Genomic DNA, 24,158 nt, shown 5'->3' with positions numbered 1-24,158 from the left:
ACTATAAACTTTATTTCTTCATCCAAGTTTCTAAGTGTCATTATCTGTAACACAGATATCCATGCTCTTGGACAGTGTGGTAAGCAGGTTCCTAAGGCACGGGCTCTCCCCATAGACTCCTGGTCCACAGTGTGCATATACGCCAACACGGACCCAGGGCCTGCTTTGAAGGGATTTTGCAAATATAATTAAGGTCTCAAATCAGTTGACCTTAAAATAGGGAGATTTTTCTGGTAGGCTGAAATAAATCCTTCAAAAGCAAAGAGTTTTCTCTGGCTGGCCACAGAAGAGGAAGTCAGAGAGACACAGTGCCTGACGCGCAGGTAAACATCTATATGCTGGACAGCCTCTGGGGCTGTGAGGCAAGATGCAGGAACCCACAGAGCCCCAGCCACCTGTTGACGAGGAACAGAGGCTTCAACTCTTCAGCCAGCAGGAAACGAGGTCTGCCGACAGCCAGTTCCCCTACCAGAGAACCCCAAGCCCTGGTGAGGACCACAGACACAGCTGGCACTGGATTCAGCATGTGAGGCCCTGAGTGGAGGTCCAGTCAAGCTGCACTGGATTTCTGACCCACAGAGATGTAAGATAGTAAGCGCGTGTGATTTGTTTTGCAGTGACAGAAAACTGGAACAGGCAGCCCAATCTGCCTGCGTGAAGGTGAGGTGGAGGGGAGCGATATGCTGGCCTGCTACTTTGAAGAAAATTAGATGGGATACCAGCACTTACTTCTAAAACCTACCCAACAGCTAACTCCTGCAGCACAAGGCTCATTACCAGGCTGGTGAGGACAGAATTAGGGGCAGCATGCTCATTACAGAGCATGTATTCAGGGTTTACCACACAGGCAGCACTCATCTGGGTTAATTCCACAGTGACAGAGAAAACTAGGGAAATAGGTACACAAGAAATCCTGAAAGAAGTTCAGAGATATTACCAACAAAAGCATGTGTTCTAACTTTAGATTATAACTGGATGAAGGATCCTTTCAAAAAGCTTCATTTCTTAGAGGAAAGATATTTGAGAAACTCTGATAGCTCAGATGCAAATGTATACTTTTTCTCCTCTTTTCCTTTTAAACAAAATTAAGTTTTAGTTGATAGGACAGAAAGGAAATTTAGGCTGTGACCAGAACCATGATACAGTGTGGGACCGGTAGGTGTGGGTGTGGGGAGGGTGGCCTTGTCTCCTTACGTCTGTTCCCACTATTAAACAGCAGGGAATTGAGATTCTGTTTTACGTCTCTCAGTGCCTTATGTTGTGTCTGAACTTGAGGCTGTGTTCCTTTGACCACAAAGTAGTTTCTGAAGATCTGCTGACATGATAGAGCGTCTGGGTCATTAACCATGTCAATGCTGACTGAGGAAATAATGTCCTAGGAGGAAATAGTTATTTGTTTAAAATAAAGGCTGACATGTTGCCATTTCACACGTTTATAACTGTCATTTAGGGTATTTATTTTTGTGAAAAGTTACCAGGAAACCTGAAGCTAATGTTGGTCAGAAAGCATTATTGGGAATATTATTTGTACTCTACATTCTGTCCTATTCCTCCTAGAAAATAAAATAGCTGAGTTGCTCTTTGCTAATTTTCAGAGATAGTCACTCTTGTATTGCGTTAGTGATGAGCATTCATGGTGTGGGGACGGAGGGGACAGGGCTCAAGGATGGACGGTGAGGGAAGCAGCTGACTTGGAAACAGATCCCATGGAGAAAAGCTGAAAGAATAAGGGATCTTTTGTCTGAGGAAAAAAGAGGGGGGTTGTATGACTCTTCTTTTATAGCAGAGGCTAGTACATGTTTTTGTGGACCAAGAGGTACCACTATACTGTGTAGTAATATTTTGGCATATATGTGAGAGAAAGGAAATTTCCACAACATTTTTACTGATTAAATTTAGAAATATAATAGTAGAGTCATTTTTTAAAATGCTGGACTGCCAATGAGAGGACTGGCACTTCTGAGGGGCTGACATTCTGCATAACTGTGGTCACAGCTTGGTTCTCCACTTCCAAATCCATTACATGTATAACACTATTCTTAGTTCACAGTCTATACAAAAACAGGTGCTGGGCCACATTTAAGTCCATAGGCCAGTTTTCTGTCTCTTATAAGGAGACTTTCTAGAATACAGGGAGCCAGTTATTCTCAGCATCCATCAGGAATTGCATTAAAGGGGGGTGGACATGACCGTTGGTGACAGGGACCACAGCTCTCTGTGGGAGACCACCAACATAGTGGGCCAGGGCTGCCGGGAGGTAAATATGGAGAATTAACTAGCCTTTCCAATGTCTGGATTTAGATAAAAGATAAATCTCCTGAAAACCTAAAAACCCCATGCTATCAACAGACAACATTTATTTTCTTCTAGGTGATGACGTTGTAAGTATCAGTTATTGCTTTTTCCTTCATTATAGGATTTTAAAGCTTAGTTTTGTCAATACACAAAAATTAATTTTACCATAAATAAGGTCTGGGCCTGAAAATAAACAAGCTCTCAGTGAAGGTCCATCGCTTCCCACGAAGTAAACAGTATATTGATTTTCCAACGAAGTGACATACTTACTAATATATTACCTGGATTTTTTCATTTCTTCTATTGTAAGGGTAAATCTCCATGGTAAGATACATGACTTACAGTGGGTTAGGTTCTACTGCAAACAAAAGCGATCTTCCCCTGATACAGGGCTGTATCTTCAATGCTGACTGATAGCCTGTCACATAAACACTGAGCTCCCTGTTATCTTCCTAAAAGGCAGGCTCCACCTTTGATTAAGATAAGCCAGGCCCAACTGTGGTAGCATGGTGAGATACTAACATTGCGAAGGTCATGTTTGTCAGAAAGGAAAACTCAGTGGACACATACACTATTTGCATTTAACACTTCTGACCAGGTGGAAACAACTTAAAAAAGCAGCTCGATTTTAGCAGAACATTTAAAATATGCTTGTTTTTCTTCCTTAAAGCTTAATTTTGCTTAGCTTATATAGAATGTAATGTTTTTCCCATCTGGAAATGTATGAAATTTCTAAGATACATTGTAGGGCAAATAACATTTCTCTGCATAATGTCTGCTAATTCTTTCAGAATTAGGCTCAGTCACAATAGAAACTGGTTACAGGGATGAAAGTACAGTATGCAGAATACAGCCAATGATTCTGTAACATCTTTCTATGTTGACAGACAGTAACTGCACTCGTTGGGGTGAAAATTTAATAATGTAAATAACTCAATCACTATGTTGTATATTGAAACCAATATAATATTGTATATCAAGTACACTTCAATAAAAAATATATACAATAAAAAACCCATGAGGTATCACTTCACACCAGTCTGAATGGCTAATATCAACAAAACAAGAAATACAGGGTGCAGGCAAGGCTGTGGGAAAGGGGCCCTCCTGCCCTGTTGGTGGGGGTGCCAACGGGTGCAGCCACTGTGGAGAGCAGCGTGGGGGTTCCTCAGAATCTGAAATCACCATGTGACCCACCATCCACTTCTGGGAATTTACCTGAAGAAAACAAAATCACTAATTTGAAAAGATATATGCACCCCCATGTTAGTCACAGCATTATTTACAGTGGCCAAGATATGGAAGCAACCTGAGTGTCCACTGACAGTTGAGTGGATAAAGAGGTGTATGTATGCACAACAGAATATTCCTCAGTCCTGTAAGAAAACTGCCATTTGTGACAACACAGATGGACCCAGAGGGCATTATACTCAGTGAAATAAGCCAGGTGGAGAAAGACAAGTACTATAATTCACTTATTTGTGGAATCTAAAAACAAAACAAAATGAATAAAATAGCAGCAGTACACTCACAGACACTGTGAAGTGACGGGTGGTTCCTGTAGGGAGGGGCTGAGGTGGGTGGGTGGGGAGGGGGAGGGGGATAAAGGGGCACAAAAATTCTCCATTATAATATAAGTTGGTCATGGGGATGGAAGTGCAGCTGGAGAATAGAGCCAACAGCTCTGTGACATCTCCCTGTGCTGACAGACAGTAACTGCACTAGTGTGGGTGAGGATTTAATAATGTGGGTAACTGGTGCACCACTGTGCTGCATACTGGAAACTGATGTAATATTGTGTACCAACTATACTTCAATTAAAAAAAAAGAATCAGTCCAGATAGCTCCTCTCCTCTCTCAGCGGCCCTCCCACCCAGGACAGGGCCCCATTTCCTGGGATCCCACAACCAGGGCCCAAATTCCTCTCTGCAGTCCCACGCCACTCAGGCATGTCCATCTAAAAGTCCATCTACCTAACTGCACCTGGGACTGTCAGGTGGGGCGGCGCCTGCCCACCGCGGCCCTGCGCCTGGTCCCCAGCATGTGTTGAGCTGGGTGCTGGCCACCCTCCTGCAAGTGGCTTGTTCCCCACAAGCTCACTAAACAAAGGGGTAAACGGCAGGTCTGAGCTGTTTGCACCTGGGGATGGACTATCGCTGGCTTCCCTACTGCTCTCCAAGGGCACTGTGAGGACAGCACCACTCTGGGTGCAGGACATGGATGGGGCCAGACGGGAAAAGGGGAAGCAGAAGCCCAGACAGCAGGGGGGACGCAGGGCCGGCTGGGAAGTTAGGGTCTCGGCAGCGTTGGCTGTGGGCCTGCCAGGTGCCCGGCCCTTCGCTGCCCCTGTGCCCTCCCCCTCGTTCCCTCTCCTTCTCAGTCACTTAGCTTTTCGTTCACCCTGACCCTTTTGCAAGGACTTTTCCAGACGCCCATCTCTGCTCAGACTATATAGAAAGCTCAGAGCAGCCTAAGGAAGGCTCTGCTCGGCAGGGCTTGAAGGAAACAGAGTACCCGTCCCTGCTCGTCCCCCCTCCGCGGGGTGCTCGGGGCCCCGCCGGCTCGTGCCCCCTCCGCGGGGGCGTGTCCCGGTCCTCTGACACCTGTCCTGGAGAAGAGCCCTGAGCCAGCCAGCGAGGACTGCGTGCGTGGCCACAGCCTGCTGGGCACTGCTGCCTCACTGCTTTCGGGTTTTGGATCGTTCCGGCATCCTGCGGGATCTCTGACATGTGGCCAACCTGTTTTTTATCCCCTTCTCTCCTGTCCCAAACTTCAACCCCTTTCGTAGCCACTCCCGCGGGCGAGGAGCTGGAGGAGTAGCTGCCCACTGACCATCCCGTCCCCACAGTCGTGACTGCCGAGCCTCCGGGTCCCAGAAACAGCTGCCAGGGGCGCTGGGAGGCCGGGATGTGGAGGTGGTGGGTCTACCCGCCGCCAGGTCTAAGCCCCATGCTGGTCATTCCAGACTCATGTGTATGTCACGAGGACAGTATGGTTTCCATTTTCTTAATTTATCCAATGCTAATTAGATGATAACAGTCATTAATTTTTTATAGCAGTTTTCAAAAAAGAAAAGAGGAAGTTCGTATCCATGCACTGTGAAGCAATTTTTTTCTGACCAAATGGATGTGGTAATTCAGCAGAAGCATTGCCCAGCAGGGAGGGTGTGTGTGAAGCTGCCCACCGAGATCATGATCTGGCTTTAAGATTTGGGAAGAAGCCAGAGCAAGTTCCTTTGTTTCTTTAAGCATTGCCTCTTCTCTTCCTACATCTGATGTAGGTAAATGTAGCTCAAACTATGATAAGAAGAGCTAATTTTGTAGTTTCAGAAAGAGATTTAAATGTTTTCCAGAAGCTTATAAACATTTTCCTGTACTTGTAAAGAAAATATAAATATGAGGAGGACTTAATGTTTAATGTGTTATAAAGTTCTTGGAAACCGTTTGGTGGTCCTGAATTTACAATACCGCGGAAAGAGGAAAGAAGTTTCCATCAAGACATAAACCATCCTGGGAACAGGTCATGCGAGGTCCAGCAGCTCATCCACCAGGGCTGTGGCCGTGAGGGGCAGTCAGCACTTCCTGGGGCCACTAAGCTGCCTTTTGGGTAGCACAACACTGGATTTTTTGTCATGTAAACATATTTTTATCAATACTTGCAAGAAAATCTGTTTTCAGTAAATTGAGTAACAAATGTAAACGACAAGATTCAGGAGGTGATTGGGCCAAACAACTGGCATACTTACGGTTGCATTTCTTCTGGACAAACCTCAGCTTGCAGGCTGTTCTGTAGGTGGAGAGGCGGATCCGGTCCAGGTCTTGTGCCCCTGGGGGAAGGTACACAGATGTCAAACAGTTATGCCATAAGCCATGCACTCAGCGTGCTTCTTATTTCTGTTAGAATATAAATACATTTACAACTTGAACAGGTCTGCCCCTAGTCCTCAGATTCCAGGAGAAGAGAGCGCCATGTCTGAGAGCAATCCACTCAAGCTGTCACGCACAGCCATGTGACAGCAGACAGGAATGCCATCAGTCATCCGCAAGGGACTGCGACCAGCTGTGAGTGCACTGAACGCTGGTATGTTCCACGTGTGACCTGAGGCCAGTTGCTTTCAAAGCCTCAGGTTTCTCATCTGGAAGGTGGGGGATGTAGTTGTGAGGGTAATAAAGGTGTGACTATGCCTGGAGTGCCCAGGCCTTGTGCTCACCCAGCAAGTGCCAGGTGAGCACCCACTATGATTCCTCATTCTGTCCTGCAAACCTGCCTCTACTTCCATGGCCCCATCACATCACCTCACTGCTACCCCATGGCCCGCCGTGCCCCCTGCCCTCTGCCCCGTGGCCCTGCCAGGAGGGCCAACTGTTTCATCTGAGCTCCTGGTGATGCTCCCTGGACAGGTATCTCTGGGCTCTCTGGGCTGTTTCTAGAACACAGAACTTTCAACAAATGTCTGTTCTTCTCCACTTGTAAATATTTGACTTTTTCCAAGCCCATGTTTATGGTTCATAACAGATTCAAAGGCACAGAGCTATCTTCTGACCTGCACTGACCTTTCTTGGGGCCAGAGGAGTGCTACATGAATGCTTCAGAACACAAGAGTCAGGACAGCAAGGAAATGAGCGGGCTCAGAAGAAATCATACTAGGAAGCTGACTCAGAGCATCGTAATGAGAGAGCAGGTGTCCCTCAACTCAAACTGATCCATTGATTCACTTAAAAGTACTGTCAGTTCTCCTGTTACTATATGGTTTTGTGAGGCAGATCACTGAACATTCGTTCTTATGAGAGTTTATTGCTTGACCAACAGGCTCATTGACACTAGACGTCTGGAGATCAGAGGTAGGACTTACCCTTACCATGCAGGAATTCTCTTAGTCATGTTCTCTAGATGGACATCTGGGTGATGCCCACATAGGGTTATTTTCAACGGTAGGATGTGAACAAAAATGAGCCTTGGAGTCAGTGACCTTAAGCTTTCACTTCCTCATCGTGTGAACTTTGACAGGTCTTAACTTGGCATCTGATTTCTTCACATATGAAATGGGGATAGAAATATCAAGTCTGCCAGCTGGTGACCTCTGCAGCTGGTACACAGTGCGTGCTTAATACATGGGATCCCTCAAAAGGTTTCCTGGGCCATTTCTGAGCAATGATCAGTGGTAGAAATGTCTTCTTATATCTGAGCTTTGATTTGCTTCCCATAACTTTAGTCCGCCTGTGCTAGCTGACTTCTGGAGCCCCATGATCTTTCTCCCTGCTGGTGGATGGTTCACTTCTCAAACCCTGCAAAGCAGCTGCCATGGCCCCTGTGAGCACCTTTGGGCCATCTGAAGGTCATGCACACCATGGCACGATGTAAAGTCTAGCTGAGCAGGTAGCTTCTCCTTGACTTTCTAAGGTTCAGGACATCCAGCCCCACAGCCACTTCAATCACTATGTCCACTATAGAGCACAGAACCCAATAGGGCTTCAATACGTGGTCGCTATTTTTATTCTCATTATCACCAGACATGGTTTTGAGACCCTTAGCTATCTAGTCACTCTGCTCTAGGGCTGGCTAATATTTTCTTGAAATGAGATACACAAAATTAACCCAAATAGCACAGCTATTGCCTCACCTGGATAGACTATATAGAAAGCAATTATTACTACCTTGTTAAGGACACTTACTAAATCAACTTTTTAAATAGCTCATTCTTCTGGCTCTTATTAAGCTTTCAACTCATTAAAAAGCTGATTTTAAGAATCATATGTAATTATATTAAGTCAGATCTTTCATATTTTCCATTTAAATGCTTATTTGGGAGCTACAGGTAGGAAGGTAGTCTTTTTTTATTTTTGTCTCCTGTCTCTAAGCTTTCATGTCTTCTGTGAATTCGACAGGCTCCCCTGAGAAATGAGCTCTCTAGGGTGCTGAGGAGCCAGAGGGATGCCTGAACCATAACTCTGCCTTTTCCTGGGATGAGAAGTATTTTTACTGATGCTGAGTTTAGCTCAACAATCAGGAGAGTCTCTGTATCTTTAAAAGAAGACATTAGGGACATATATTATTTGTGTAAGCTCTTCAAGAATAGCAATTTAAACGCCAGGTATAAAAGCGCTATGATGCAGCACACAACTACATTCCTTAGTTCCTGCCAGATTGTATTCTCTGAGAACAGAGAGTCTCCCTCTCACGCAGGACCCAGGTGCAATTTGGCAAATGTGCATCTCTCTGGGTGCAGTAAAGAAGGACACAGAGATGATGCTCAGCTGGCTTCTGGAGGTCTGCCAGTGTCTCCTGCTGGTGAAGTTCTTCCCGGCTGAGCACATGTGGTGAGAGAGGAATTCAGGCTTTTGGACACAGCACATGAGCTTGCACAGACACAGCGAGGGGCACAGGACCCATAACGGGGTCTGGGACCCAGAAAGCTGAGTGCGGTCTGGGGGTGAATGATTAAGGCTAGACAAGAATACTGTTTGCTCTACCTCTGTAGAGCAGAAGTAGAGCTTCTTTGGCTATACACTGGAAACTTTCTATAATAAAAATTTAAAGCTAATTCATTGAAGGCAACTAGATGCTCTGACACCATTTCTTCAAAGCTCTCATATTCCTGCCACAGTTGGAGAGAAGTGGTGAACATGAATGCAACGACGCAGTCGGGAAATTCTGATGGATCACATTGTTTTCTCCTGCAAATCCAGTCTTTCCTTTCAAGATTTTCCCTCCTTGCTTCCTTCTACTCTTTCTCACTCTACCTCCCTCCATTCCTCCCACTTTCTCCCCTTACATTCATCCACCTCTCCAGCCATCCAATGAATCAGCCCTACTTAGTTTTTGGCTTTGGCATCATCACAGTCTGAGTAGCCTCACGCAGAGCAAGACCTCGTTTGAGCTCTTTTCCATGATTGGTAGTTGCCAGGATGCACGTGTGTGTGTGACAGAGGGGTGTGAAGGCACACGGAGGTCAGTGACGGGCAGTAGGAGGAGCAGGTCTGTAGGTGGGTGAAAGTGAAAAGTTCAGCTTTGGCCTTCAGAGTTTGGGTCACTTGTGGGATGTCCAAGTGGAGATATCCACGGGTAGCTGCGTATATGGACATGGAACTCCTTCCGTCTATGGAATACATTCCAGGCATTATTAACCAACATAAAACGTGGCAGTGCACCCTGACAGGGCCAAGGCTGGGAATATTTTTGCAGTAGGAGACTGTGTACAAGAAGGTATTCCTCACTGTACAAAATGAGGCACAAACTGGGAACAGGAGCTCCTCCCTGTCTCTGAACAGTGTCCAGATGTTTGATGGTCGTCCAGGGACTACGTGGCTCCAGGAATATGGAAAGTGGTGAGGACCTCAGCTTCTTTGTGCTGAGCACTATCAGCAGCTAACTGTGTGGCCCTGCAAGGTGCTGCAGCAGTGGATGCCCTGACAGCGAGACGGCAAGGCTGGAAGGGACATGGAGTTTACACGCTGTCCATTTTGCATAGGCTGGCTCGTGGGAGCATGGAAGGTGGTTTTGGGCTCCTTGAACACTCAGAGCTGTATGATAATGTGAAGCCTTGGACAAAAAGTCAAATAGCATATGGGGAGAACTGGTCAGGAACAAAACTCTGGTAAAATCTGACTTCAGGGGTTCTGGAGGGCACTAAGAGACAGAAAAAGAGAAGTATGGTGGTCAGAAAAAGCAGAAGACAAGACTAGGGTGGTGGCATAAGAGGATTTCCAGGATGGTGACCTTGACACCACCATCATACAGGGCTGAGAGCACAGAAATGAAGACGAGGAAATAGCATTGTGCCTGCCAGGGCCCATGGTGTGCCCTGTGAAATCATGCTGACGTTCCGTTCCAGCCATGTGCCTCTGACTGCAGTCAGCTTCCAGAGAAGCTGCCTGCCTTCAGACAATCTGATGGTGTTTGCTGTGTTCCTACACCTGTCTTCCTGCGGTTTCCAGCCCTGCCTCTGCTTGGAGGCCAGGGTATCAAAAGGTCGGTTTTCCCCGTGACCTACCTCACGTTTTTAGGCAGCCTTGTTTTGAAAGAGTGTTTTCTAATGACTTTCCTTTCGTTGAAACTCACCTATCCTGTGCTCTGTGGGTTTTTAAATCAACACTGATTCAGCACCTAAGGTGAATGGATTAAAGGTAAGGGTCTAGGGTTTGTCCTAAAGGAACAGCTCACGACAATGAATGACATGCCATGTTCACAAGTACGCGTCATACAAGGCAGAGTAAATGTGCTCTAAGAGCAGAAAAACAAAGGAGGCCAGTTTAATTCCAAGAACAGACCAGGTGTGCTGCTAACGGCCAGTCTGGCAAACATATCTGATGGCTGAGAAGGCCAAGGTGAGAATGACATTCACATCTGACCAGAGCCTTTCCAGCTTTAACTCTTGGTGCTAAATAAACTGGTAATTAGAGCATTTTACTGAAGGGGATTTTTGGTTAAGGGCAACTTGCCCAGACCTTCTTTGATCATCGTAGGTGGCCACAGAATTGCTTTAAATACCCATGAGGTCAGTCTTTATTTGCTTATTTGTGAGCCCTGCCTTTCCTTTCCTTTCCTTCCCTTTCTTTATGCTTCAGCAACTTGTGGCTAAAAGCTCAGAGCAGATGTTTAATGCAAACACCTACCATCACCTGCATTCACAAATTTCCTATTGTGTTCTTATCATTTGTGGATCTCTGTTCTCTGTTCTTTGGCTTTGTAAGACCAAGATACCTCAATGTTCCCTCAGTGTGATGAAACTTTAGACAGGCTTCTACCTGACTCTAGGTCTCTGACCAACCTTTTCTTATAATATTTACTTTAGAACACTGTTCACTGCAAATTCTCTGCCTGCCCCTTTGAGACGTAACTCTCCCAGCCTCCTGCCAGTTTTACAACCCAGGGACTGGGAGCTGTCCCTCTGCACTAGCATCTTGGAAGGAGACCTTCTAGTCTCTGTGGGAGGGAGGAGGTAACCTCTTAATTGTGACAAACAGCAAACAACCACTTGATCAACTTCCCCACTTTATCTTTTTCTGCCCTTGCACAGGCTCAGCTCCCTCCCCTGCTTAAAAGCCCTCCTGCTTGTCCCCCTGGAGTGGAGTTAAGCTCTCTCCCCTTTTGCAATACCTTGCATAAAGTCTGCCCTGCCTTCTAAACTCCTTCACATGCAAATTTTCTTTGATATTTGTAATTTCTGAAGCAGAGAATTTCTTTGGCACTTTCTTTTGCTATTAAAAAAATGTATTTCTAGATAATACTTAGCTGACCCGATTTGTAAGTTCCTCCTTTTTAGCTTCCCGGCTAGACATCACAGATTCCAGGAAGAAGTTACTTCCCAAGTTTTGATGTCAGTATTTGATAATAATTTCTTTGTCTTTTTTTTTTTTTTGGTGTCCTACTGATAGAGCTGGGGTAACCCATATATTTTTCAACTATTTAACATATTCTCAATGAGATTACCTTTTTCCTTCATTTAGCTGTCTACCTATCAAAATCAAGCCCTCTATTTGAAATCAGCCAGCTGTTTTAATCCAGCAGAATCCCACTCACTGTGGGCATGTCCTACTCCGTGGTGACCTAACCCTGGTGCTCAGACTGTCAAGGTCAGACATGTCTACTTGTTTTTGACCGACATCTTATTCCATTACCTGATATAACCAAAGGAAGGAAGGTAATATCTGTGTGGCTTGTTCATGCCAATCACAAATCAGGAGGACACATACAATGATTTAATGAAGCATATGACATCCCTGAGAAGTTACTGTGAAACGAGAAAGTTACAATTTGGGAAATAAATGCACAATTTTCCTATGTCTCTTTCACTTGAAAAACTTACAACTTCTCTGTCTCTATGGCTAAAAAACTTATGTCAATCTTTCTTTGAGTTGAACAACTTTAATTCAAAAGGCATTTGTGACATATGTATCTGTGCCCTGCACAGCACCAGAGGCCGAAGGACCTGAGATGATACACTTAAACTCAGATAAGTATACACAAAATCATCAGTTAAAAGCAACTTTTATAATTCTTACAATGTGCTGGCTGACACAGTCTAAAATATAACAGTGATAGATTCAAAGATTTCCCAGAAGTCTTTTTTGCTTTTATATGTTACATATTAATTTTTTTCTTTTCTTGACAAAACACTGGCCCATGACATATGCGGCTCTTGCCTTTTCAGTCTAAGACTCTGTGGTTTGGGAAGACACTGTGCCATTTAGATTGTGTTTAGATGGGCAGGCAGTAGCTAGGTTCCTGGCTTGTTAGATTTGTGTCAGCAGAGGCCACAAAGCCAGAAGTGAAGACACACTACCAAACACGGCCAGGAAACTGGGAAGTCATGGCTGAGACTCTCGACACTCAGATGTGTTTCTAAAAGTGGAAAAAGCAAGGAGTATGGTTGGGACTCCTCACTTCAATCCTAACTTTCTTTCTTCCTTGTTAGTTCTGACGCTGTCCTGTTGCCACCAGGTCATTGGGAATGATAAAGGGAAATCGGAATTTTATTATCTGGGACTTTTCCTTTATCTGCTCTGACTCTCATTCTTGCCAATCAGCTCCAATCTTCAGTGGAAACCTAATTTTGCCTACTGCTTTCTCAGAGAAAAAGGCTTACAGTCAAGTCTGCTCACCCTCGTTCCTTAGGCAGTGAAGGAGAAATGGAAAGACAGTAGGAGAATTGTACCCTTTTCTTTATAATATTTAATTAGAGATGGGTTTCCCCCAATGTCAAGTTCTTGCTTATGAATAAAAAATGGTCTATAAAGGAGACACCACCAACTGACTGCTTAGACAGGAACCTGCATTTACATGACCAGGAACCTTTATTCAGTGGGCTCTCCACTGCAGCTGGTAAATACAGCCTAGGTTTCACTGTACAGCAGGTCACCTCCAAGCTCCTCCTTTTTCCTTTTAAGACACTGGGTGTAGGACAGATTCTTCCCCCTGCGTGAAGTCCAAATGACAGCGTATCATTGGGTCTGGAATCCTGCCTAACTCTTCTTTCCCATATGAAAACACATCATTTTGCAGGTAAGACATTCAATGATTCATTTCATGAATTTTATCCAGTGCCTACAGTGTACCAGGCACAGTGACAGTGCAGGGGGTGAACACAGGCTGTAGTTTACTGACTGTATTCATGCCACACTAAATAGCATTTATCAAGTGTGCCCATCAAGTATGTCCCTGTATGTGTCTTTACATTTAGGTGCACGGAACTTTTTATTTCATATAAAATATGTTTAGTTTAGTAACAAATTATGGGGATTCACTGACTAATTTAACCCTTACCTAATAGGAGACAAAAATGTCCAGATGTACATTTTATGCAAGGAATTTAGGAAAGTACAAATGCCGTAAGTGGTTATTTCTAGTGCTTTATGAGCATCCAGTGTACGGTGCTCCTTAAAGTTCTATACTTACTCATCTCTGCAAATAGCTGTCTTCTTTCCGCCATTGTATTTCCTCTTTTCCCACTATCTTCAATCATTCTAAGAGACAAAATAGTTACAATGTACATTATCCTCATGCTAATGAGGCAAAGACACTTCTATGCAAACACACTTGGCTACAAACATAGAGATACACTATTTAAAACTGTAGATTAAAAAGTATAGCTTAACTTTCACAATTTAAATTACTGTACATATTTTTCCACATATAATATTGTTGCAGTTGTTGGAGAGCAAATAAAATTTTTATTTTCTAACATGAAAATAGCAACAGAAGATGACATTGTGCATAAGTGAACACAACCATCTACCAGCTTCTGGGTGCTTCATTTCACGTAAGTTTCTTTTTCAATTTTGGGAATACCTACAAAGAATATAGAGGTGATATGGACTCCACTCAACAGATGATGAGATTGAGTGTTTCATGGACTCAGTAAAGTGCACACCATGGGTGTCTGAACCCGTATGTTCCACCCAAAACCTTAGTTTAGAAGCAGCTCATTTTCTAAATATTCATCTCCAGGTTGAAAAGAACCTGCAGCGACTTTCCTGCACGTGACAGTTTACGCAAGGTGGTCAGGGTGATGCCTCTTTACTTAGCCATGCTAACGTCTACAGTGGAGCTATTTAAAACATACTGTGAAAATGCTAACAATTACAAGAGAACAGAAAAAGATTAAAAAACTTAAAATTTGACTTAAGGAAACAAAATAATGAGAAAGTTAATAGAAATGTTGTTTAGCTTGATAGAGGCCATTGGGCTAAATATTTCAGGTCTTGTAGGTTAATTTTTTATTGTATCTAATTAAAAACTAATTTATAAACTAAAGTCCCATCTCCTGAACACATGTACATGCATATACACATGCATACAAGTATGTGCACGCCACCCTGCTGATTCCTGGGCGTGGTGACCAAAGGCACATGCCTGCAGCATTTGCCTGCCTTTCAAGGGGGCCTCTGTCTCTCAGGGGCGGGTCTTTGTCCCTGCCCAGTGCCTGCTGGTCTGGGTGGCCCGCTTCCAGCCTGCATGACTTGCTGTCGCCCTTCAGGACCCCACTCAGGCGTACCTTCCTCTGAAATCCGCCAACTCCCTGACTGGCTGGGCTTGTGCCTCTCCTCTGAGCCTCCATCACCTGAGCATTTGTTTAACAGACCTTTATTGAGTACCTTCAATACTCTAGAACCCAGTTAAGCTCTGGGTACAAAACAGCAATCAAACCGTACCCATGCCCCAAGGGGCTTACCCTCTAGTGGGGCAGACACAGAAGCATGAGAGGAGTGGGAGCACAAGAAGGTCATTACAGCCCCACAAGTGGGAAGAAAAATATGTGAATGTGAGAGAGGTTGATGACCTGGGGGTAAATTTAACAGAATAAGTTACAGAAGATTGCTCAAAAGATCCGGGGCTGTGTACAAAATGACTCATCTGAGGCCAAAAGGAAAAATTCGTGGTGAAAAACTGTGATGCTAGACTGCTTAAAAAGCTTTACCAGGTGCTTCTATGAGTCAAGGATTATTTGCCTATTGTCAGGAAGGGAAAGAAGGGCATAGAATAGCCTTGGTTTACAGATTTAAGGGAAGAATGTGTACCCATTCATGATGGGGGGAGGGGCTGATATAATGAGGGTCAGGCCTAAATAATAATTGGGAAGGAGAAGAGTTAATAAGGAAGCTCCCTCAATTTGGTAACAATTCACTGCTAAACACAGCCAAGTACTTTATTAGATGTGAAGTATGCAGGTATGGCTGATACAGAGATCTGAGGAAGAACATGCTCTTCCTGATTCACATGACCCCATCTCCTTTACTCCAGAGCCAGTGGGTAGATAACAATCTGACATTCACAGAATAGTCTTGATACAGCTTCCAATTTTTATTTCAAGAGTTCAGAAGTAGAGTTGAGGCAATAGAAAGGCAGGGGTTAGAACCAGTGACTTGTTCTCGAGTCTGTCTCTCTGCTGGAACAAGATGAAAAGAACCATCAAGAGGAAACCGCAGAGGACGGCAGTGGGAGGGCTCACTCAGTACAGGTCTGTGACACCTCTTTGTCTAGTCGACGTTCTGCCTGTCTTTCTGTAAGGTTTTTGAGAGCAGTAACTTAAAAAATGTTGAATTCTTCACAGTGCCTAGGAAAATCCATGCAACAAATAATCGGTCTAGCTAGTATTTATTGAACAAATGAGTAAAACAGAAAAAAAAGAGAAAAATAAGCTAAGTTTGCTTTCCATGAAATGCACTTTCAACTATTTTTCCAAAAAGTGACTTAGAGAGGAGTTAAATTCTTATTGTACTAGTTTCAGAGATTATTTGAAAATAGAGAAACTAATTTATATCCATTATAAATTACGACAATACATTTTCAAGCAAAATCTTATCTTATAAAAAAGTTGAAATAGATGTAAAACACACCAGTGACACCTTCTGGCCTATTCATTGCCATTTTTGGTCAATTAAGTCACAGAAGAAAAGCCATTAAACAGGTATTAGCTCTCACTTCTAAGTAAAATGTGTACCTTACAACAAGAAGGGAAACCTCAGTGGTGTAAATAATGGAAAGCATGGAATAGAATTGTAAAATATAAAAGAAAAAATAACATGCTTCTCATTTTACCCTTTGAGTTATTATTAGCTAAAATTGAAAATACTAGCTTATTACCCACTGGTCTGAGTTGCAATAGCAAAGGGGAAGCAGGAGAACTGACAGCCCACACAAATTCAGTGGCAGACTCAGGAGTGAGTCAGTTCAGGAATCAAATGGGCGGGGGGCATCTGAGGGCTCCTCGTTCCCGGTCTAATTCTGGGTAGTGAATGCTTCAACTCAGAGAAGAGCAAAGCTGTCAGTAGGAAGGATTTTGCTTTAACATAGCAATTTTGCTTCTGAAATCACCATGAAGATCTGCTTTTCATGAATTCCAGGGTAACAGCAGCTGCCCAAAGTCACACGGAGGAGATGAAGGGGAATAACCCATCCACGATGATACATACACACAAGATGCCCACCTCACCAAACAGGCCACATTTGGCCAGTTTCTGTTGCTCCTTCAAGTAGGTGATATCCTTACAACCTTGGAAATGACATGAAGGTCACATAAATGTCAAAATAGCAGAAAGACCTAACAAGGATAAATGAGTGACAAGCTCTGTACTAGAGCTCAGCCCCACAAATTATACACGTGCGAACTGTGCAACACACGGTGCCATTTTTACTTATGAGAATACACCTATTCATCTGCTTAAGAAATATTTATAAATAGCTGTAATTTGTCAGGACTCTGCTTGTTTACTGAGATCCCAAGATGAGAACAACATGATCCTTGCCCTAGGAAGCTCACATTCCAGGAGGGGAAACAAACTAGCTAACAGTTGTGATCTGGTGCAATTGTGCAATTGTGCAGGTAAGTACTGCCAATATAGTCGCTTATTTTCAAGAAAATATGAATGAGGTACCAAAGGGTAACTCTGGAACAGACTTCTAAAGGATGAGTAAGAATTTTGTAGATAGAAATGAGAGGATAAAGGGCCATTATAGAGGGAATAATGAAAAAGCATGGAGCTTTAAGAAGGGTATATGGTGCATTTGGCGAGTGGGCATAGTTCAGGATTGATGAGTTCAAGTGCACATGGAGATGCTGGAAGGGGACAGGACTCAGATCTAGAAAGCATGTGTTGTCTGATTTGGGCTTCCCTTCCAAGGCTGGGAGCTACCCAAGGTCAGGCAGGGGGCTGATACACAAAGACTGAGGTCTTGGGTAGGTGGAGGGCAGAGATGGGAGCATGTGATCGTGGGAAGAGGACATTTTGCTGGACACGTCTATGATTCAGGAGCCAGACTAGTATGTCTCACACTAAGGGGCTGATCTGAGAGGGAATCAGGGCACATTTAGCAGGACTTGGTGATTGGCAGTTCACATGGAGAATGGCCAAGGAGAGGCCTCAGCTTTGCTCTCCCAAGTGCTCCATGCATAAGAGGGAGCAACCTGCTCCCCTTGTGGCAACAATGAGCTCACAGGAGGGCAGTTCAGCAGGTCGCCTCTCTTACAGCACCATCTGTAAAAGAAGGCTGCAAATGGACAGGGAGGGTGCTAAGTTCTTGCCCGTTTATGGGGCAGGGATGAAGAGTAGAACAGTACAGGAAGCACCAAGACATAAAGAATGAATCCAGCTCTAAGGCACAGAGTGTCAGAAGAAGTGTGAACTGTATTTTGGCACAGCAAGAGTGAATTCACACTGGGCAATTCTATCACAGTCTCGAGTCCCTTCACGACCCACCTTTAATCCAACATCATCCATGATAACCATACATTTCTATCACACATAATAGAAGTGTTGGAAGTTTTAAAGGTAGAAACTTAAACTAACATCATCTTATATCTGTATGGCTTTCTGAGGAATATAAAATGCTTTCTCCCTATAACCTGGTGAGGAGGTTGGGAGATTCTTTTCCATGTAACAGCTGAAGAACATGAGCCTCAGCAGGAAAAGTGGCTGCCCAAAAACAAAGTATTTTCTGGCAGGGCAGGAACTGGGTCCATGTTCTTGCTTTTCTTTTTTAATTAATTCCTAGGCTGGGATGGATTGTAAACACCAGCAATCTTATTCTGGTCATCACATTCCACACAGACTGAGAATTCCCAGAAGCTGGTACATGCATAGAGGTGGCTAGAACTTGCTGATTAGCATGCCGAAAGGAGAGTAGAGAGGAGGGTCTGCGGTGCCCTTGAATTTCATTGAGAAATTCCTTTTTATGCTATTTGTTAGTGGAATCTTCCTATTTTAAAACACTGCTCTCCAGACAATAATCAGGGAGACAATTCCCAGTGTCCAGATTGATTTGACCTTGACATACACAAACACACTGACTCACACACTGACTCACACTCCCACGTTCTGCCTCCACAGAGGCTGACCATGCCTTTAGAAGCATCTGGCTCAGCTTTGCTTCTGCTCTGCCTGAGCAAACACGTGGGGCCCGCACACCTTGTGTCTGTGTGATGAGACTGCCCTGTGCTCTCTCCTCCTCCCATTCACTCTGGGCAGATGGTGGGAAGAGACTGGGTTCAGAGCCATCCACTGCTGCAGCCCCAAGTTGGTAACTGCAACAAAGGCCACTTCAAGCTCCTTTCCTCCTTCGATTGATGTATTATGGCACAGAAATGCCTGTTTCTATTTCTGTTAATGAGAGAGGCCTCTGGCATGACTTTCTCAGATTTACATGCTCGTCCTACCTTTGACAATAGAATGGCCTTCCCTCCAAGGTATCCACCCTGGTATCGCTCTGCTGTGGCACCCTTCGTATTGACCTGCAGGCCTTATCAAAGTGCAAAGACCTGGGCCTGCTGAGTCCAGAGTTGCAGCCTCCGTGTGGTTTTGAGGCCCCACCGGGGCTCCCAATACACAGCCAAGCTGGAGCTAGAAATACGGTGCCAGCTGAGTTTGACCACAAACTTGTTTGCATATTAGATTAGAATTCTTATGTCACTCTGTAGCGTTTCTCTAGCTTGTAAGACCCACCTTAAAATGTACTTTGAGCCAAGGAAGGAGATAATTCTTTGGGGAATTAAATATACATAAACATATACATACATTGATATAGGCACCTAATGAGGCAAACTTTAATAGAAAATGCCATTAGAAAGTGAAAAACCATTTTTAACCAGAAAGAACTACTCTGGCACTTTCAAGTCAGGAAGGAACCTGCTGCTCCAGGGTAGGGGTGGACACGTGTTCAGGGACTCTTGCCTTGTTCAGTTTCCTCTGACGTCCTTTGGTTCCTAAGAGCTGCCCTGCTGTTTGCCCTCCCTGACCCACCGGTAGGGGCTTACAGGGGTGCAGCCAGGCTAGCAGCAACCTGGCATGGGCAAGAAAAAGGTTTTGAGGGGAAGACGATTAACATTCGGGCTCTGTGGTGTGAGGTTCAATGTTTTTAGAATGTGTCTGAACGACTGAAGACCGCTGCCTAGGTGCATTATCAAAAGACCTCAAGAATCCCTACCCTGAGGAGGGGGTCATCTTCACTGCTGCATCCAACATTGCACAGGACCGAAGATTCTTTAGAGAACCGTGGCCTATCTGATGCGATGTGCCTTTGGGTGTGTGTGTGTGTGTGTCTGTGTTTCTCAAGGGCAATGATGTTCCGTGTGAAGGTCCACGTGGTCATGGCCCATAGCTGACCCTAACACAGGGCAGACAGGTTTCCTGGTCCTGCGGCTGGATTCCCAGCTTCTGGGGTGGGTGTTAGGAAATGACTGCCTTGCGATCGTTTGAAATTTCCTTGATATAGTGTAAGACGACACTGTTCATAAACACGAGTCTGTTTCTTTTTCTCACATATAATAAATAAAAGCAATGAACAAAAGATCCCCTCCCCCCATAATTAGAAGACTGACTTTCTTTCACGAATCTTGCAGTAAGACAAACCCAAATTTTGTAACTGAAAATTTGGGCCCCATTTATCCCGTTTAGTGGGATTATACTGTATATATACATAAACATTTATAAAAGTAAAATATTTTGGAAAACTTAAATTCCAGTGACTGAGTCCAATTAGCTTCTCAATACAGAGGCTGTAACATGGCAGAATGTATTAGTAAATTAAGCAGTGAAATGCTGTCCAGTCTATAATTCTAAAGTTTAGACCCTTTTAATGATTTGATAAAAGGTATGGACCCTCACCCCACCAAAGTGTTCATGGATACACGAATAAAAGTAGAGTTGCTTACACGGTTGGGTTTGCGGGGAGATGGCTGGGGTCTGGTGAGAAGCACAGGTGGCTTCACTGTATAGGGGGCACCAACTACTGGTGACAGGAGCAGCTGCAATGCCCACACAGACACAGCAGCTGCCCAGGGAGAGGGCAGGAAAGCACGTGGTGCTCTCCAAGGCTAGGGGAGGGGGAAGATCCAGGGTGGAGCAGTGATGACAGGAGCAGGCAGTGGTGGGCTCCACTAATGGCAGACACCCAGAGCCTCCACACACGGGCTCACTGTTCCTGGCAGGCAGACACCTGCATGTGGCAATCCTAAGTGCTTGAGGGCATTACGTGCTCGACTCCTGGGGCTTGAAAGGATTCTAGCTCACCTTTTCTGTTTGAAGATCTGAGAAAGAGTAGTAGGAAGAAACAGGTCCTACCTTGCCCAACTCTAACGCACTGAGAAAACAGAAATCTGGGGCTGCAGAGACCGTGGCTGATTGTTACCTGGATTCTAGGAGTGCAATTTCCATGAGGAGGATCGGGAAAAGCCACGTGAGGTAAAAGTCTGGGTTGGAGCTTTGGGCATGGAGAGGCAGGCGGGAGGCTTGTGTGCTGTAATACTTCCACTTTCTATCTTTAGGGTGGGGAGTGCTGAGTCTGGTGGGCAGGAAGGGAGAAGCAGGTAACAGTGGCTTCCTGCAATGGGCACAGAAAACCAGACACTCCTAGGGGAGGAACAGGAGCAATGAGAACAGGGTGGACGGCGCCACAGGGCTGCTTCTCAGTGTCACTGTCCGTCAGAAGTCTGCCCTCCACCAGTGCTGAGCAGAACTGCTCTCCATTCTCCTAAGAACACTGTGATGTTGGCATTATTATTCTCAGTTTCCCAAAGTGGAGCCTGAGCTTCAGACGATCAGGCAGTCACCCGAGACATGTCTGACCACAGAGGTACCAGCTTCCTAAGGGAGATCAAAGTGCTGTATACGAAATAAGGGCTTTCTTCCCGAGAGGGGTGGCGGGACACCGCCCACAAACACATGGAAACAGGCTCCCACACCGACACGGTCTGCGGATGGGCGGAGGAGGTGGAAGCGGCTGCGTGGGGTGGGGTCCCCCTGGATGGGACCAGCTCGGGGTGCTCGCATCCCCCTTGCCCCTCCCCCTCCAGCTGCCCCAGCCCTCCCTTCCTGCTCTTTCTTTTCCTCAGCTCTGCTCCCTTATTCGCTTTCTTCTTTCTATGTGTTATCAGGGAATCTGACTAACAAAACAGTCCTTAGCTCGAGAAAGAGACCAGACCCGCGAGAGGAGAAGAGGGGCCTGTGCCGAAGGCTCTGCAAGGGCCCGCCACACGCCGTGGTGACCGGGGTCGGTGACACTGTCTCCCGACCCTGAGATGCGCTGAGAGAGCAGGCGCATAGCAGGCATTCTGACAGAAACAAGCGGCTGTGAGGTGATGGGTGTGTTAATGACCTGACTGGAAATCGTTTCACAATGTATAGGTATGATAAATCATCACATTGTACACTTTAAATATGCCGTGATTTTATTTGTCAATAACACCTCAATAAAAATTTACCTGGAAAAAAATAATTTTATGCCGTTAAAAATGCAATTCCCGAGGGAGAACCAGAAATTTCACCACAGTGTAATTAATTCAGTTCGTTTTTTTCCTTAACACCTACCTGAGATAATCGTGGTGAGGAGATGGCAATTTTGATTAACTGGGAAATGAAATAATGATGATGCCTGGGCACTTTCTGGGGAAGTCAGATTTGGATGGAATGTTCCAGAGGCCACATGGGGAGACTTCCTTCGAGGCAGGTGGGAGGGCCCAGGTGGGTGAGGGCTAAGGCAGCAGGCGGGAAGCGCAGCAGGAGCCCCACCATGGATTCACAGATGCAGGGCAGATAATGCAGTGTAAGAACACAGAGTTCCAAATGTGGCCATAAAGCCTATGAGAAGATGAAAGGGAATGTCTATTAAATTTAAAAAATCCCTTTCCTCCTTGTAATTTCTTCTGTATGTCTCTCAAAATTTATTTGTGCTAGAACAAATATTTTTAAAGGGTAAATTTCAAAAATTCTAGGTTGTACAAAGAGCAATTGTGTTCTCCTTTAAAATAAGGAGTTCAGGGAGCCTATATTTAACAACGTTAGAATTTCATTAAATGTGTCAGTAAAAAGTACAATAGAGACTAATCCCCAGTTAAATATTAATTAATATCATGCTGGTTTTTCCTCTCCCCACTCAAATTCTCTCACATTAGAATATCTCAGGTTGATAGAATAGAAAACAACTTAGAAAACAGCAGTGACACTGGAGGGATTCTGGTGACCACTGTCCAGCAAGAGCACAGCCCAGCATACGGGGTTAGGAATGCACAGGCCAGAATCAGATAGGCCACATGGAAAAGCAGCAGGCAGAGTGCACGGACAGCCAAAGCTTGAATAGGAGCCCAGCAGCAATCAATGGCACCTTGCACACCAGGGTCCTTTCCCTGGAACTTGCCTGCCGTGACAACCCCCCAGGGAGACAGAAGAAACAGAGGTGGCCCTATTTCTTGCCTCTGGACCTTTTTGTGTATTACAAGGTTCTTACACATCCCTCTTTCACTGAAAAGAATTTGTCGGAAATCAAAGAATGGCTGGAAGGAGTCTCGAGATCCATGACTCTGGCGGACAGCCGCCAGGAACCTGAGTAAGGGGGGCCGGTGGGAAGGGCCTGTTCTCCCTCTGAGCCATCATGCTGAGCCGGTGGCGTGAGTGTCTGGGTCATGGAGTGGGAAGCGGCTGTGGGTTCTCCTCGGGACCTTCCAGAAGGAAAGCGATCCTGCCCAAACTGACTTTGGGTTTCTGGACCTCTGGACCTTGTTTTAAGGCACTAAATTTGTGGTAATTTATTATAGCAGGAAACTACTGCCGCTGAGAAAAGTCAAGGCACTTCCATCAGATCACCCTCTGGCAGCACTTGGCTGGAGCCTCAGAAGCTTCCCCAGAGGCTCCTGCCCGACCAGTACACTGCTCTCACTGAGACCTCCTACGTGAATTCCTAACGTTTATGATCTTATTTAATCCTCAGATCTTATGGTGTCATTATCCCCATTTTACAGATGAGGAGAGTGAGGCTTAGAGACTTCAAAGAACTGACTTTCATTCCATGCTTTAACCTATTCATCCTACTGCCATATACATTTGACTGACATTTATCGGGCATCTGCCAAATGCCATCAGAAAACACAAGCTCAGGTTTGAATACCCTGCCCCTCATCTTGGACACATCTAGACAACTTTTCTGTGAGTCACTATATCATTGATGCTCCAGGGATCCACTCCTGAGGGTCAGTGCTGGGCTCTCTGCACACAAACTCACCTCCACAAGCCCTTTTGATCTCAGGGGCTTCATGATTAGAATTAACCAGGCTACACTCTGATCCCATCTATATCAGCACATTTAATTAGCTCTCATTGCTTAATTAATATGACCAAACTTAATAGAGGTAAATATAGTAGAGTATTTTCAGATTACTAAAATATGAGATCACATATCCGACAACCACATCAGAAGAGCCACTGAAACCCCAATCGGTCACATATTAAAAAATCATCCAGATGCTTATAATAGATACAATATTCTGAAACACAGGGTAGCTAGCTGACCAAGGGGTCTGAAAATGAGGTCCTGCTATTGGGAACCACAGGGAACCTTATAATCTCCAAACGCTAGTCCTACAATGATTTACACTAACC

At 44.9% G+C, this 24,158-nt stretch overlaps 1 protein-coding gene across 19 annotated transcripts in view; it reads right to left on the bottom strand.

The window, feature by feature from the left end:
* Positions 1–24,158, bottom strand: part of DTNA (dystrobrevin alpha) — a 385,540-nt gene that overhangs the window by 114,183 nt on the left and 247,199 nt on the right. For 16 of the 19 annotated variants that reach the window (XR_012121116.1, XM_073212748.1, XM_073212755.1 and 13 more), the window contains 2 exons: positions 13,690–13,757; positions 6,041–6,121 (listed from right to left, as the gene is read on the bottom strand). Coding sequence is in view for 18 of the 19 variants with exons in the window: in XM_073212748.1 (XP_073068849.1) it covers positions 6,041–6,121; positions 13,690–13,756 (148 nt within the window). In the remaining variant the exon portion in view is untranslated. Of the gene's footprint in view, positions 1–6,040; positions 6,122–13,689; positions 13,758–22,094; positions 22,365–24,158 lie in introns of those variants that run through there. The other 3 variants (XM_073212753.1, XM_073212752.1, XM_073212754.1) reach the window with 1 other exon arrangement.

Source organism: Manis javanica, chromosome 9, assembly GCF_040802235.1.
Source record: "Manis javanica isolate MJ-LG chromosome 9, MJ_LKY, whole genome shotgun sequence".
Taxonomy (NCBI): domain Eukaryota; kingdom Metazoa; phylum Chordata; class Mammalia; order Pholidota; family Manidae; genus Manis; species Manis javanica.
Note: the sequence above shows the minus strand (reverse complement) of the source record. Positions and strands in the feature narration are given on the sequence as shown.